Below are 15,600 nucleotides of genomic sequence, written 5' to 3' on the forward strand. Positions count from 1 at the left end.
TTTTTGTGTGCGTATGGACCATTTCTGGGACTTTTATTTCAGCTCATGAAACATGGGAACAACACTTTAAATGTTGCGTTTATATTTTTGTTCAGTGTACTGTAGGTCATTTATTAAGCAATAGAGTGAATACTTAATAGGGTTGTCGTTTATTTAACTAGCTAGCTACCTTTGCAAATTCTTGACATCATCCTTCTTTGAAGCAGTTTGACTGCAAAATTAGGTCTCAACAATCACAGGTATCTAAGCTAGCAGCTAGCTAACTACTGTCAAATAAGGAGGAACATTTTGTCATGATGGAATAAGTCACCTACTGTATGTGAAGGTAGCTACAATACAGATTAGCCACAATATTGGAATTTGCTGTACGCCTGAGCAATTGTTACTGAGATGAGACATTGTGCCATAATATAAATATCTTAGCTAGTTATAAATTCACATGTATGCCATGTCATTTGTCAAAGCAACAAATATCACAAAATGGCATGCATACTTTTCATCAGATCTACAGTACATGGCCAAAGGTATGTGGACACCCCTTCAAATGAGTGGATTCGGGAATTTCAGCCACACTTGACGGATGCCATAAGAACGGCATGAATCCTAAATACCATTTTCTTTTGTTAATCTACTGGTTTGTCGTATGATTTCTTGAAGCCTGGTGAAGATTGATGCAACCATACTACAACACAGGGTATTTTTCTGCATCCAGATTAAGGCTTTCTACCAGCATTCTTCCCACCTGAAACAGTTCGGTAGAGTTAGTGCATATATTATGATGACATTTTGTGACGTTTTGTTCATTTTGGATAGTGCACCAAACAGTTATCTTATACTATTTCTGACTATTTTGAGGAAGTGTATTCTGGCTACGGCATCTAAAAATGGACAAACCGACGGGGAGACCGGGGATGGTTATAACACAGGTTAGTTGTAACACTCTCAATATCTCTAATCAGGAACCAACTAAAATCATGTTACTCACTGTGCAGATGGTCAGTTTAGTCCTCAAACCTCATGTGAAGAAGCAAGACCCTGTGAAAGACCGCAGATTTTATTGACAAAAATCTGATTTTGAGGTAAGAAAGTAACAAATGCCGTTAGATTCACCAAACTTATATCAGATTTATAACCAGTGTGTGTAGATATATTTGAAGTTGAAGCTAAAATTGAAGATAGCTAATGGCTGCAAGGGTCAGGGTTAGTTGTAACAAGCCTAAGGAGGTCTGGGTACTGGGAATAGCAAATTATGCCCACCAAGCCTGTACCCCAGGACTACCATACCACTGTCACAACTGTGACTCAGTGAACATGTCAAACATTCACTCACACACACACTCAGTCTTGTACAACTAACCTTGTGGGGACACACATCAGTCCTATTCAAAATCCTATTTTCCTTAACCCTAACCCAAAAACCTAACCTTAATCCTAAAACTAACCCTAGCTCCTAACCTTAAACCTAACCCTAACATTAATTCTAACCTTAATCCTAAACACCCTAGAAATAGCATTTGACTAACAAAATGTCCCCAGTTGGTCAAATGTTTGTTCATTTACTATTCTTGTTGAGACTTTTGTTCTCCACAAGTATAAACATCCACACACACACAAAAACATTTTTTTTTGGAACACTTCAAATGTGACGTTTTATATGTGAACTCATGTCTTTTTTAGAACATTTCACATGTATTTGGACAACAAAACAAGTGTTTATGATACACACACAGTTATTTTAACATAGTGTTCATCTGACATATTTGACTACATTGTGTATGTTTATTTATACAGTAATTACTATTCAATGTGTCATCATCTGGGATTTGAACTCACAACCTCTTTGTTCACGGCATTATGATATTTCTGCTACGCCACCACACCTGTATTCCTGCACTTTGGACTTCAAAGTAAATCTCAGCTTTGTTGAATAAACACTCAAGATAAACTATGATATTGTATTTATTATAGTGATTCAGGAGTAACATTGAAACAGAATAACGACCCACCAACATTAGACAACTATAGAGAAAGTTAAAGTAAGTTAAATCAATGATGAGAGGATGGCACTATTTTACCAAGTGCATAGATGCATTATAAGCAATGAATGTGTAGGGAAATGCTACAGACATTATTGCTAAAAGACTCCCCTACTATTGCTGCTTTTTTATGGTTTTTCAAGCAAAGGTCCCTTTAAGGGATTATGCAAGCACACTCGTTTGAGTCGGTTAGGCACCAGCCGGGCTGAAGCATTACGCCTTCCTTTAGTCATGATTAGAGGTCAACCGATTAATCGGAATGGCCGATTAATTAGGGCCGATTTCAAGTTTTCATAACAATCGGTAATCGGCCTTTTTGGATGCCGATTATGACCGATTACATTGCAATCCACGAGGAGACTGCGTGGCAGGCTGACCACCTGTTACGCGAGTGAAGCATCAAAAGGACCTTGTTGCTGCAAGGAGCCAAGGTAAATTGCTAGCTAGCATTAAACTTATCTTATAAAAAAAACGATCTTCACATAATCACTAGTTAACAACACATGGTTGATGATGTTACTAGGTTAACTAGTTTGTCCTGCGCTGCAGATAATCAATGCGGTGCCTGTTAATTTATTATCAAATCACAGCCTACTTCAACTTCGCCAAACCAGTGATGATTTAACAAAAGCGCATTCGCCAAAGAGGCACAATCGTTACACAAATTTACCTAACCATAAACATCAATGCCTTTCTTAAAATCAATACACAGAAGTATATTTTTTTAAACCTACATATTTAGTTAAAAGAAATTCATGTTAGCAGGCAATATTAACTAGGGAAATTTTGTCACTTCTCTTGCGATCAGTGCAAGCAGAGTCAGGGTATAAGCAGCAGTTTGGGCCGCCTGGTTCATTGCGAATTGTGTGAAGACCATTTCTTCCTAACAAAGACCATAATTAATTTGCCAGAATTGTACATAATTATGACATAACATTGAAGGTTGTGCAATGTAACAACAATATTTAGACTTAGGGTGACCACCTGTTCGATAAAATACAGAACGGTTCCGTATTTCACTGAAAGGATAAATGTTTTGTTTACAAAATTATAGTTTCTGGATTTGACCATAGAAATACGAGCCTTTGGTCATTAATGTGTGTTTATTATATTATAATTAAGTCTGATATGATAGAGCAGTCTGACTGAGCGGTGGTAGGCAGCATGCTTTCCACCTAGCCACCCTACCCTGGTTAACACCCCTGCACCCCCCACAGCAACTTGCCCAAGCCTCCCCCATTTCTCCTTCACCCAAATCCAGATAGCTTATGTTCTGAAAGAGCTGCAAAATCTGGACCCCTACAAATCAGCAGGGCTAGACAATCTCTTTCTAAAATTATCAGCCGAAATTGTTGAAACCCCTATTACTAACCTGTTCAACCTCTCTTTCGTACATCTGACATCCACAAAGATTAGAAAGCTGCCGCGGTCATCCACCTCTTCAAAGGGGGAGACACTCTAGACCCAAACTGATACAGACCTATATCTATCCTACCCTGCCTTTCTAAGGTCTACGAAAGCCAAGTTAACAAACAGATCACCGACCATTTCGAATCCCACTGTACCTTTCCGCTATGCAATCTGGTTTCCGAGCTGGTCATGGGTGCACCTCAGCCACACTCAAGGTCCTAAACGATATCATAACCGCCATCGATAAGAGACAATAATGTGCAGCTGTATTCATCGACCTGGCCAAGGCTTTTCAACTCTGTCAAACTCAACAGCCTTGGTTTCTCAAATGACTGCCTCGCCTGGTTCACCAACTACTTCTCAGACAGAGTTCAGTTTGTCAAATCGGAGGGCCTGTTGTCCGGACCTCTGGCAGTCTCTATGGGGTTGCCACAGGGTTCAATTCTCGGGCAGACTCTTTTCTCTGTATACATCAATGATGTCGCTCTTGCTGCTGGTGATTCTCTGATCCACCTCTACGCAGACGACACCATTCTGTATACTTCTGGCCCTTCTTTGGACACTGTGTTAACTAACCTCCAGACGAGCTTCAATGCCATACAACTCTCCTTCCGTGGCCTCCAACTGCTCTTAAATGCAAGTAAAACTAAATGCATGCTCTTCAACCGATCGCTGCCCGCACCTGCCCGCCCGTCCAGCACCACTAACTCTGTACGGTTCTGACTTACAATATGTGGAAAACTACAAATACCTAGGTGTCTGGTTAGACTGTAAACTTTCCTTCCAGACTCACGTTAAGCATCTCCAATCCAAAATTTAATCTAGAATCGGCTTCCTATTTCGCAACAAAGCATCCTTCACTCATGCTGCCAAACATACCCTCGTAAAACTGACTATCCTGCCGATCCTTTACTTCGGCGATGTCATTTACAAAATAGCCTCCAACACTCTACTCAGCAAATTGGATGTAGTCCATCACAGTGCCATCTGTTTTGTCACCAAAGCCACATATACTACGTTGGCTGGCCCTCGCTTCATATTCGTCGCCAAACCCAGTGGCTCCAGGTCATCGTCTTTGCTAGGTAAAGCCCCGCCTTATCTCAGCTCACTGGTCACCATAGCAGCACCCACCCGTAGCATGCGCTCCAGCAGGTATATTTCATTAGTCACCCCCAAAGCCAATTCCTCCTTTGGCCGCCTTTCCTTCCAGTTCTCTGCTGCCAAAGACTAGAACGAATTGCAAAAATCACTGAAGCTGGAGACCCATATCTCCCTCACTAACTTTAAGCAGCAGCTGTCAGAGCACTGCACCTGTACATAGCCCATCTGTTAATAGCCCATCCAACTTCCTCATCCCCATACTGTTATTTATTATTTATTTATTCATTTGCTCCTTTGCACCCCAGTATCTCTACTTGCACATTCATCTTTTGCACATCTATCACTACAGTGTTTAATTGCTAAATTGTAATTATTTTGCCACTATGGCTGGTTTATTGCCTACCTCCCTTATCTTACCTCATTTGCAAACACTGCATATAGACTTTTTCTCTATTGTGTTATTGACTATTTGTTTGTTTATTCCATGTGTAACTCTGTGTTGTTGTTTGTGTCGCACTGCTTTGCTTTATCTTGGCCAGGTCGCAGTTGTAAATGAGAACGTGTTCTCAACTGGCCTACCTGGTTAAATAAAAAATATGTTCTCATGTTCTGAGCAAGGAACTTAAATGTTAGCTTTTTTACACGGCACATAGTGCACTTTTACGTTCTTCTCCAACACTGTTGTTGCATTATTTAAACCAAATTGAACATGTTTCATTATTTATTTGAGACTGAATTGATTTTATTTATGTATTATATTAAGTTAAAATAAGTGTTCATTCAGTATTGTTGTAATTGTCATTATTACATATATATATATATACATAAATTGGCCGATTAATCGGTATCGGCTTTTTTTGGTCCTCCAATAATCGGTATCGGCGTTGAAAAATCATAATCTGTCAACCTCTAGTCATGATATTTACAGGCCCTTGGTCAGTGGGAGGTCAGGGGTGAGGACTCTCTCCATTTCTAGCACTCACTACCTCTGTCTCTCTCCCCCCCCCCCCCTCCAGAGCCTTCTGACCAAGTAACTACCTGTGACCTCTCCAGAGCACAGAGAAGTAACCTACACTCATAATAGTATAACTGATGCACTATGTAAACCTACTTCACTATTGCAGTCTGCCTGTGTGACATAGCATATTATCCCAAGGCCACTGGTTGGATTGGATTTACTGTACCCACGCCAAAGCTCATGCTCTCTCCTCACTGTAAAAGTCTCCCAGACATTTATCAAAGCTAACATGTATCCATCCCCCTATCCCCAGGTGAGTCTGCTGGGCTATGGAACTCTAGAGCAGCACATCAAAAAACCTGCCACCCTGTTGTCAACTATCTGCATAAAGTTCCCTGTGCAAGGATGCAACTATCAAAGTTTTCAAAAGGCCACATCTTGGGAATGACCAAATGCAATAAAGTTTTGTATAAACAAATGTTTATTTTGTTAGATTAGAAAACAACTTTTTCATAGCATGTTTGTCAAGTTGGTCTTCACACTCACTTCTACTAACTTCTGTGGTAAACTTAACACAGACATCAGTTCTAAAGTAAATGCAAGTCTCATTTCCAGGCTGAATACATTTGTATTAATGTATATCAGATACATTGCAGGTGTGTCAACTAAATAATATACAGTATATCCCAGAAAAGATTGAAGAATGGGACAAGTAGACAAAGTGAATAGAAGTCAGTGATTGCATCCATAGCAGTTTGTATGAATGTACATAGAATACATGTTAACAGAATGGAGAGAGAGAGAGACTGTTGCTTGTCTCCCATGTAAGGCCCTTGCTTCCAGTACCATTGAAGGCCACAGTTTCCACCGGGATCTAGGATAACCTCCCCCTTGTCAACTTATCCTAAAATCAGTACTCTTTGTGAATATGGGCTCTGGCCTGTCAGCAATGTAATTTCAAAGAAGTCACCTTTTCCTAGAGAGATTTACACTGTTATCAAAACGTCACGCCAGGGTAAGCCTACACGAGCCACAGCCCTTGTTTTTTTGTGTTTCTAAAATTCCCGATGGGGAAAATGTATGTAGGAAAACGATTGGAACAATTTCCCTGTTTGCCCGCTAGGTTTTATGGGTATTATGACTCATACTGTGGTGGTGCATTCCTATGCATGTACATTTCATACTTATACATTTCATTGTGCTGTAGGTTGGTGTTATGTATGTGTGGCAGGTGTTCTACAGCATTTTCAGAAAGTATAATTTTGGATCATGAATGTCACTAGGGCAAGTAGTCTAGGCCACCGCTGCTCAAGCTAATGTTGTGTTCCAATTTAGTCACCTGCTTACCGCAATTATTGTCCCCGTTAATCCACCCAGTTAATGAGCTGTTATGTTCTTGAACCGTGCTGTACCCATAGACATTAAAACCAGGGCTGTACCAAGCCTTCCGTCCCGAAGAGGACGCAGTCACTCACCTCCCCAGTCAGTCCCGCTTTGATAGGACAGCGCTGGCTTCCTGCTTTTATGTTTCTGATGCGAGTATGGTCGCCGTGCCAGACCAGTGATATCAATACTACCTCACTGTAACAGTTTTTCGGCACAATTAATGCCTCCTCGATACGAATAGTCATAGCCTACATATGCTATAAATACTTGAAACGTCGGAGTGGACTGCTTGCAATAACCTGAGGTGAGAATATTTTTTTCAGACGACCTAAACTCATAGTAAGCTACACTACAGTATACTATTACTTAACTCTTAACGATAGCCGACATGGGCTATTGATAATGATACCATTTGTATCGGATTCAACAGCTAGCTACACATGTACATCTCCCTATGAAGTTAGATAAAGGATTTTGTGTGATCGAATTTCGATCAAGGTAAACTCAGCAGGGCGGGTTTACATGTTCAGTTGAAGGTTTCGTCAACACATTACTCATCCCTGCTTTATGTACACAGAACAAATATATAAATGCAACAATTTCAAAGATTTTACTGAGTTACATTTTATATAAGGAAATCAGTCAACTGAAAAAAATAAATTGGGCACTAATCTATGGATTTCACATGACTGGGAATACAGATATGCATCTCTTGGTCACAGATACCTTAAAAAAAGGGGCGAGGATCAGAAAACCAGTCAGTATCTGGTGTGACCATAATTTGCCTCACGCATTGGGATACATCTCATTCACATAGAGTTGATCAGGCTGTTGATTGTGGCCGGTGGAATGTTGTCCCACTCCTCTTCAATGGCTGTGCGAAGTTGCTGGATATTAGCTGGAACTGGAACATGCTCAATTGGGTGACATGTCTGGTGAGTATGCAGGCCATGGAAGAACTGGGACATTTTCAGCTTCCAGTAATTGTGTACAGATCCTTGTGACATGGTGATGTACATTATCATGCTGAAACATGAGGTGATGGCAGGGGATGAATTCCATGACAATGGGCCTCAGGATCTCGTCACGGTACCTCTGTGCATTCAAATTTGCCATTGATAAAATGCATTTGTGTTTGTTGTTCATAGCTTATGCCTGCCCATACCATAACCCCACCGCAACCATGGGGCACTCTGTAAACAACGTTGACATCAGCAAACTGCTCCCCCACACGACGCCATACATGTGGTCTGCGGTTGTGAGGCCAGTTGGACTTACTGTAAAATTCTCTAAAATTACGTTGGAGGCGGCTTATGGTAGATAAATGAACATTCAGTTCTCTGGCTACAGCTCTGCTGGACATTCCTGCAGTCAGTATGCCAGTTGCACACTCTCTCAACTTAAGAGATCTGTGGCATTGGGTTGTGTGAGAAAACGGCACATTTAAGAGTGGCCTTTTTTGTCCCTAGCACAAAGTGCATGTGTGTAAACATCATGCGCTTTAATCAGCTTCCTTGATATGCCACACCTGTCAGGTGGATGGATTATCTTGGCAAAGGAGAGTGGTTATGGATGATGCCAGAGTTCCACAGTAGGCTGCATTATATTAAGCCTCAAATCCAACTTACTTTACCATTCTACTCTGTAATAGTATAATTACTCACTTAGTAAAATTATACTAAAACCAATAAACAGTTTAGAGTCGTGTCACACTTCTCATCGGTTCTGTATTTCAAGAGGAAGTGCCTCCTAACTGTTTTCTCCCTTGAAAATAAGTCACCCAGAAGTGAAACCCTCCACATGCCACAACTTGTTTAAATAATCAGTTGTGTAGTCTTGGTATTATTTATACATCTTGCCTCACAAGTTTAACTAATTCACCTGACTCTACAGTCCAGTAAAGAAAGTACACCCAAAGTTCAGAGTCTAGACTGAGGATAAATCCCATGCATTCTCATTCAGTTTTTATTTTCATCTTCCTGCACCTTATTAGCCAGGTCACGTGTGTGTGTGTGTGTGTGTGTGTGTGTGTGTGTGTGTGTGTGTGTGTGTGTGTGTGTGTGTGTGTGTGTGTGTGTGTGTGTGTGTGTGTGTGTGTGTGTGTGTGTGTGTGTGTGTGTGTGTGTGTGTGTGTGTGTGTGTGTGTGTGTGTGTGTGTGTGTGTGTGTGTGTGTGTGGTTTATTCTCAAATCCACTCCAGTGTCTACAGTTTGACTGGGTTCCCACTGCTCTGGGAGCATATCTGATGGGGTTTGGGGAGGACCTGTGGTGTCCCCAGGCCAACGCGGCCCTGATGCGGCTACAGGACTCGGAGCTGCGTCTGATGGAGGTGATGAAGAAGTGGATGAGCCAGCGGTCCAAGAGCGACCGGGAGTTCTCTGTTCAGCTGCACCAGATGGCTGCCATGGTTGAGAAACTGGAGGGGCCCCAGCCTGGGGGAGGACCGGACTACATCAGCCAGCTCAGTCAGGTACTCTGGGTCCATTTGATTGACATTTTTTCTTGTTGACCGCACCTCTTTTGATTTGAATGAAACTTTCTATACATATTTGCCCATCAAAGTAGTGGTCAGAAAGTAACTTTTTGGACCTGAATGCCAAAACATTTAGAAGATAGAAGTGCTCAATGTTGACCCATTTTGCATACCCCACAATGAGACATCCATGTCTTCGTCACTGGAAAGAATAAACGGTTGGGTTTGATATAATTTAAAAGCTTACAAACAGGGTTGTCTTTATTTTATTATTTCTTGAAAGAAAGAAAAATGTAATATCATTTTTTTTTAACCTTTAATATCAATTATTTATCACGTGAACTCAGATTTATTTTACAGTTTTCACATATGTTGTAGCTTAGTCCCTATTTTACATCATCTGATGTGTTTGTGTTGTGCCTGCCATCAGTTGATACACAGCATGCTCTTGAGTACAGGGTGGGGGACAGTTTTTGAAATTATACTGTCAATCTTCCATAGGAAACCTATTGAATTTTTTATTTATTTTATTTATTTAACTAGGCAAGTCAGTTAAGAACAAATTCTTATTTACAATGATGGCCAAACCCGGACGACGCTGGGCCAATTGTACGCCGCCCTGTGGGACTCCCAATCACAGCCGAATGTGATGCAGCCTGGATTCGAACCAGGGACTGCAGTGACGCCTCTAGCCATTCCTATTTAAGTTGACATTCGATGGTGGGTGGGTCAGTTGCCATCTTTGTGGTAGTAATTGGATGTAAAAATGTATATTACATTTCAATGATGTACCAGCTAAATTGCAGTGGTCTGGGATATATCCATATATTTTCATGATCGATATGACACCCACCCTGTATTCAAAAGTATACTGCGTCTCAACCGATGGAGGGAACAATATAAACATCTCAGATTATGTAAAATAGGGTCTAAGCTACAACATAAGGCGGGAAAAAAAACGTAGTTTACTCATTTGTAGGTAATTGACGTTAAAGGATAAAAAATGACATTCTTTTTTGTTTGACAACCCTGTTTAAGTTTTTAAATTATGTCAAACTCAACCATTTATATTTTCCAGTGATTAAGACATGTACAGTATGTCTCATGGTTGGGTGGGGTAGGCAAAATGGGTCAACTTTGAGCACCGCTAACTCCTAAATGTTTTTGCATTCCGGTCCATTAAGTCCCTTTCTGACCACTTACTTTAACCATGGGCAAATATGAATGGGAAGTTTCATTCAAATCAAAAGGGGTGCGGTCAAAAAGTGATTGAAATCAAATGGAATGACCCCTACACTATATCAGTGGGTTTTAGCAAGCACACTGGTTTAGACATTAGACCACATCCAGCTGCAATGTGGACTTGACCTTTCAAACATTATTGATGATTGAGCATTACGTTTGATCAGTAGATGGCAATACGCAGAGTATTCTCTTGATTCATTCTGTCTCTCCCTGTCTCTTTTTCTCTCTCTGCACTCCTTCCTCTTTCAGTCGTGGGGTGTGTTGGTGGCTCAGACGGAGAGTTTGAGTCGTGTGATGCGGCGGCAGTCTGAGGACCTGCAGGTTGGGCCTCTCAGCAAACTGACCCTGCTGATCAGAGACAAGCAGCAGCTGAGGAAGACCTACGCAGAGCAGTGGAGCCAGCTCAGCCAGGAGCTCAGCAGGGTCAGACACACACACGCACACACACACACACGACTGCACGCACACACACACGACTGCACACGCACACACAAACAGATGAACATATCACTCTGTAAAACTCAATTTGCCCTGATAAATATTACCAGGCACTTTGTAGTCTTCCACTAAACACCTTGTCAGTTTGCTTTCAAAATGGGAAGTATCTTCCACTTTCACATGCTGGCTTTCAGCTATATGCTTGTGTTGAGAAATATGCAGTAGCCTACAGTGTTGAAAAAAATCACACATTTGTGGTGCTATTTCTGAGTCTTGTTTGTAGCTCATACTGTATCTGGTTTGTTTGTTATGAGTTCTGATAGTTTCTTTGGTTACCACTCTATTTTAGAGACAGTATACATCTCTTTGTAGAGCCTTTTGCCACTGATCATGTCAGTGGCAAAAAACACTTCAGCGAGTAGGCCTTTTAAAAACACTTCAGCAAGCAGGCCTTTCTAATCGACCTGGCCCGGGTATCCTGGAAGGATATTGACCTCACCCCGTCAGTAGAGGATGCCTGGTTGCTCTTCGAAAGTGCTTTCCTCTCCATCTTAAATAAGCATGTCCCATTCAAAAATGGTAGAAATAAGAACAGATATAGCCCTTGGTTCACCCCAGACTTGACTGCCCTTGACCAGCACAAAAACATACTGTGGCGTTCTGCATTAGCATTGAATAGCTCCCGCGATATGAAACTCTTCAGGGAAGTCAGGAACCAATATACTCAGTCAGTTAGGAAAGCTAAGGCTAGCTTTTTCAAACAGAAATTTGCTTCCTGTAGCACTAATTCCCAAAAGTTTTGGGACACTGTAAAGTCCATGGAGAATAAGAGCACTTCCTCCCAGCTGCCCACTGCACTGAGGCAAGGAAATACTGTCACCTCCGATAAATCTGCGATAATCGATAATTTCAAAAAGCATTTTTCTGCGGCTGGCCATGCTTTCCACCTGGCTATCCCGACCAACAGCTCTGCAACCCCTGCAGCAACTTTCCCAAGCCCCCCCCGGCTTCTCCTTCACCCAAATCCAGACAGCTGATGTTCTGAAAGAGCTGCAAAATCTGGATCTTTACCAATCAGCTGGCCTAGACAATCTGGTCCCTCTCTTTCTAAAATTATCCGCCGAACTTGTTGCAACCCCTATTACTAACCTGTTCAACCTCTCTTTCGTATCGTCTGAGATCCCCAAAGATTGGAAAGCTGCCGCGGTCATCCCCCTCTTCAAAGGGGGAGAGACTCTAGACCCAAACTGTTACAGACCTATATCCATCCTGCCCTGCCTTTCTAAAATCTCCGAAAGCCATGTTAACAAACAGATCACCGACCATTTTGAATCCCCCTGTACCTTCTCCACTATGCAATCTGGTTTCCGAGCTGGTCATGGGTGCACCTCAGCCACGCTCAAGATCCTAAACGATATCATAACCACCATCAATAAAAGACAGTACTGTGCAGCCGTCTTCATCGACCTGGCCAAGGCTTTCGACTTTGTCAATCATCGCATTCTTATCGGCAGACTCAATAGCCTTGGTTTCGCAAATGATTGCTTCGCCTGGTTCACCAACTACTTCTCAGATAGAGTTCAGTGTGTCAAATCGGAGGGCCTGTTGTCCGGACCTCTGGCAGTCTCTATGGGGGTGCCACAGGGTTCAATTCTCGGTCCGACTCTTTTCTCTTTATATATCAATGATGTCGCTCTTGATGCTGGTGATTCTCTGATCCACCTCTACGCAGACGACACCATTCTGTATACTTCTGTCCCTTCTTTGGACACTGTGTTAACAAACCTCAAAATTAGCATCAATGCCTGACAACACTCCTTCCGTGGCCTCCAACTGCTTTTAAATGCTAGTCAAACTAAATTCATGCTCTTCAACCGATTGTTGCCCGAACCTGCCCACCCGACTAGCATCACTACTCTGGACGGTTCTGACTTAGAATATGTGGATAACTACAAATACCTAGGTGTCTGGTTAGACTGTAAACTCTCCTTCCAGACTCACATTAATTATCTCCAATCCAAAATTAAATCTAGAATTGGCTTCCTATTTCGCAACAAAGCCTCCTTTACTCATGCTACCAAACATACCCTCGTAAAACTGACTATCCCACCGATTCTTGACTTCGGCGATGTCATTTACAAAATAGCCTCCAACACTCTACTCAGCAAACTGCATGTAGTCTATCACAGTGCCATCCGTTTTGTCACCAAAGCCCCATATGCTACCCACCACTGCGACCTGTATGCTCTCGTTGGCTGGCCCGCATTACATATTCATCGCCAAACCCACTGGCTCCAGGTCATCTATAAGTCTTTGCTAGGTAAATCCCCGCCTTATCTCAGCTCACTGTTCACCATAGCAACACCCACCCGTATCTCACGCTCCAGCAGGTATATTTCACTTGTCATCCCCAAATCCAACACTTCCTTTGGCCGCAATTCCTTCCAGTTCTCTGCTGCCAATGACTGGAACCAATTGCAAAAATCACTGAAGCTGGAGTCTTATATCTCCCTCTCTTTCTTTAAGCATCAGCTGTCAGAGCAGATTACCAATCACTATACCTGTACACAGCCAATCTGTAAATAGCACACCCAACTACCTCATCCCCATACTGTTATTTATCCTCTTGCTCTTTTGCACCCCAGTATTTCTACTTGCACATCAGCATCTGCACATCTGTCACTCCAGTGTTAATGCTAAATTGTAATTATTTCACCTCTATGGCCTATTTATTGCCTTACCTCCCTACTCTTCTACATTTGTACACACTGTACATATATTTTTCTATTGTGTTATTGACTGTAGGTTTGTTTGTGTAACTGTGTTGTTGTTTTTGTCGCACTGCTTTGCTTTATCAAGCCCAGGTCGCAGTTGTAAATGAGAACTTGTTCTCGACTGGCCTACCTGGTTAAACAAAGGTGAAATAAAAAAAGGCAATGTACAAATAATAATTATCAAAAATCCTGTTTCACAAAGGGCTATTACTGTAAGACTATTAATATGACTATTGTTAAGGCTTATTGCGCCTACATACCTTTCGTAGGAATACTGTTATCACCTGAAACAAACAGTCAAAACAGACGGTCACCTTGTACTAATCTCTGTAATATGATGTGCTTCATTTGAAGATCGAGGTTGCAAAGAAAGCTGTTTTAAACTTTGGCCTTGAAATAGTTAAAAGAACCACAAATGTGTGAATATAATGCATTCCCTTTTCACCAGTGTGGATATGCAGCAGGCGCTCCTCATTGAGATGCAGAGCTGCACAGTTATTGCAACTTCATTAACAGACAGCACCAAGTTGAAATGAAAGCCAATGGGCTGTAACTGAGTTTGGCCATTGTTGTCTAATTGAGAATTGCTCTTGCATAGCAAATGCATTTTGATGAGCAAAATCCATCGGGGACTTTAATATGACAATAGTTTTTGCCCTTTCCATGGTTTCTATCATTACCCTATTACGGCGAGCAAATGATGTGTTAATCTTTAATGAATTGTTAGGTTTATGGGTTGCAGTTTGTACATTGCCTGGGTCAGGTTTTGCCTTAGTACTCTGTACAGTGCACTACAAACAAGTCACAGGCACCATGCAGACATCCTCTGCACTTTGGTAGTGCAATGTATAATTAACCTTTTGGGAACTTTTGTGAAACACCACAGCACAGTTGAAAAATATATGGCAAATATAAATCAAAACTGGATGGTGTTCAGAGATAGATGGGAGGGGTTGAGTGGTTGAAGGATGGGATTAAAAACAAACAAAAGATTACTATTGTAAAATATGCTGTGTCTGTAAATCAATCAATCAATCAAATGTATTTATTAAACCCTTTTTACATCAGCCTATGTCACAAAGTGTTATACAGAAACCCAGCCTAAAATCCTAAAAAGCAAGCAATGCAGATGTAGAAGCATGGTGTCTAGGAAAAACTCCTTAGAAAGTCAGTTGGCTTTTCATAGTCTATCATTCAGAGTTAGACAGCAGGTGCGGGCGAGTGTGGGGGGGTTGGGAGAATACTTACATTCACACAGGACACCGGATAAGACAGGAGAAATACTCCAGATATAACAGACTGACCCTAGCCACCCAACACATAAACTATTGCAACATAATTACTGGAGGCTGAGACAGGAGGGGTAGTATGTATAAGCCTAAGTGTTGTTGTTAATTAGTTTACTCCAATTAGGGGAGGGATGGTAGGGTTAGGGGAAAATATATGGGGGGAAAAATGTGTGTGTGTGTATATATACAGTTGAAGTCGGAAGTTTACATACACGTTAGCCAAATACATTTAAACTCAGTTTTTCATAATTCCTGACATTTAATCCTAATAAATATTCCCTGTTTTAGGTCCGTTAGGATCACCACATTATTTTAAGAATGTGAAATGTCAGAATAATAGTAGAGAGAACTATTTATTTCAGCTTTTATTTCTCTCATCACATTCCCAGTGGGTCAGAAGTTTACAAACACTCAATTAGTATTTGGTAGCATTGCCTTTAAATTGTTTAACTTGGATCAAATGTTTCAGGTAGCCCTCCACAAGCTTCCC

The 15,600-nt window shown here is 41.5% G+C and overlaps 1 protein-coding gene and 1 long non-coding RNA gene across 3 annotated transcripts in view; one reads left to right on the forward strand and one right to left on the reverse strand.

Annotated features, from left to right (window-relative positions):
* On the reverse strand, positions 1-6,987 carry LOC139576116 (uncharacterized). The gene is made up of 3 exons (XR_011675064.1): positions 6,853-6,987; positions 986-1,035; positions 1-742 (listed from the first exon to the last, which is right to left on the reverse strand). It is a non-coding gene; the product is annotated as an uncharacterized lncRNA (long non-coding RNA).
* Positions 6,988-7,040: 53 nt separating this feature from the next.
* Positions 7,041-15,600, forward strand: part of fes (FES proto-oncogene, tyrosine kinase) — a 36,865-nt gene continuing 28,305 nt past the window's right edge. For both annotated transcript variants that reach the window (XM_071401797.1, XM_071401798.1), the window contains exons 1-3: positions 7,041-7,195; positions 9,092-9,361; positions 10,859-11,032. In XM_071401797.1, coding sequence (XP_071257898.1) covers positions 9,137-9,361; positions 10,859-11,032 — 399 coding nt within the window. In that variant the 5' untranslated portion in view covers positions 7,041-7,195; positions 9,092-9,136. The remainder of the gene's footprint in view (positions 7,196-9,091; positions 9,362-10,858; positions 11,033-15,600) is intronic.

Source organism: Salvelinus alpinus, chromosome 5, assembly GCF_045679555.1.
Source record: "Salvelinus alpinus chromosome 5, SLU_Salpinus.1, whole genome shotgun sequence".
Classification (NCBI taxonomy): Eukaryota; Metazoa; Chordata; class Actinopteri; order Salmoniformes; family Salmonidae; genus Salvelinus; species Salvelinus alpinus.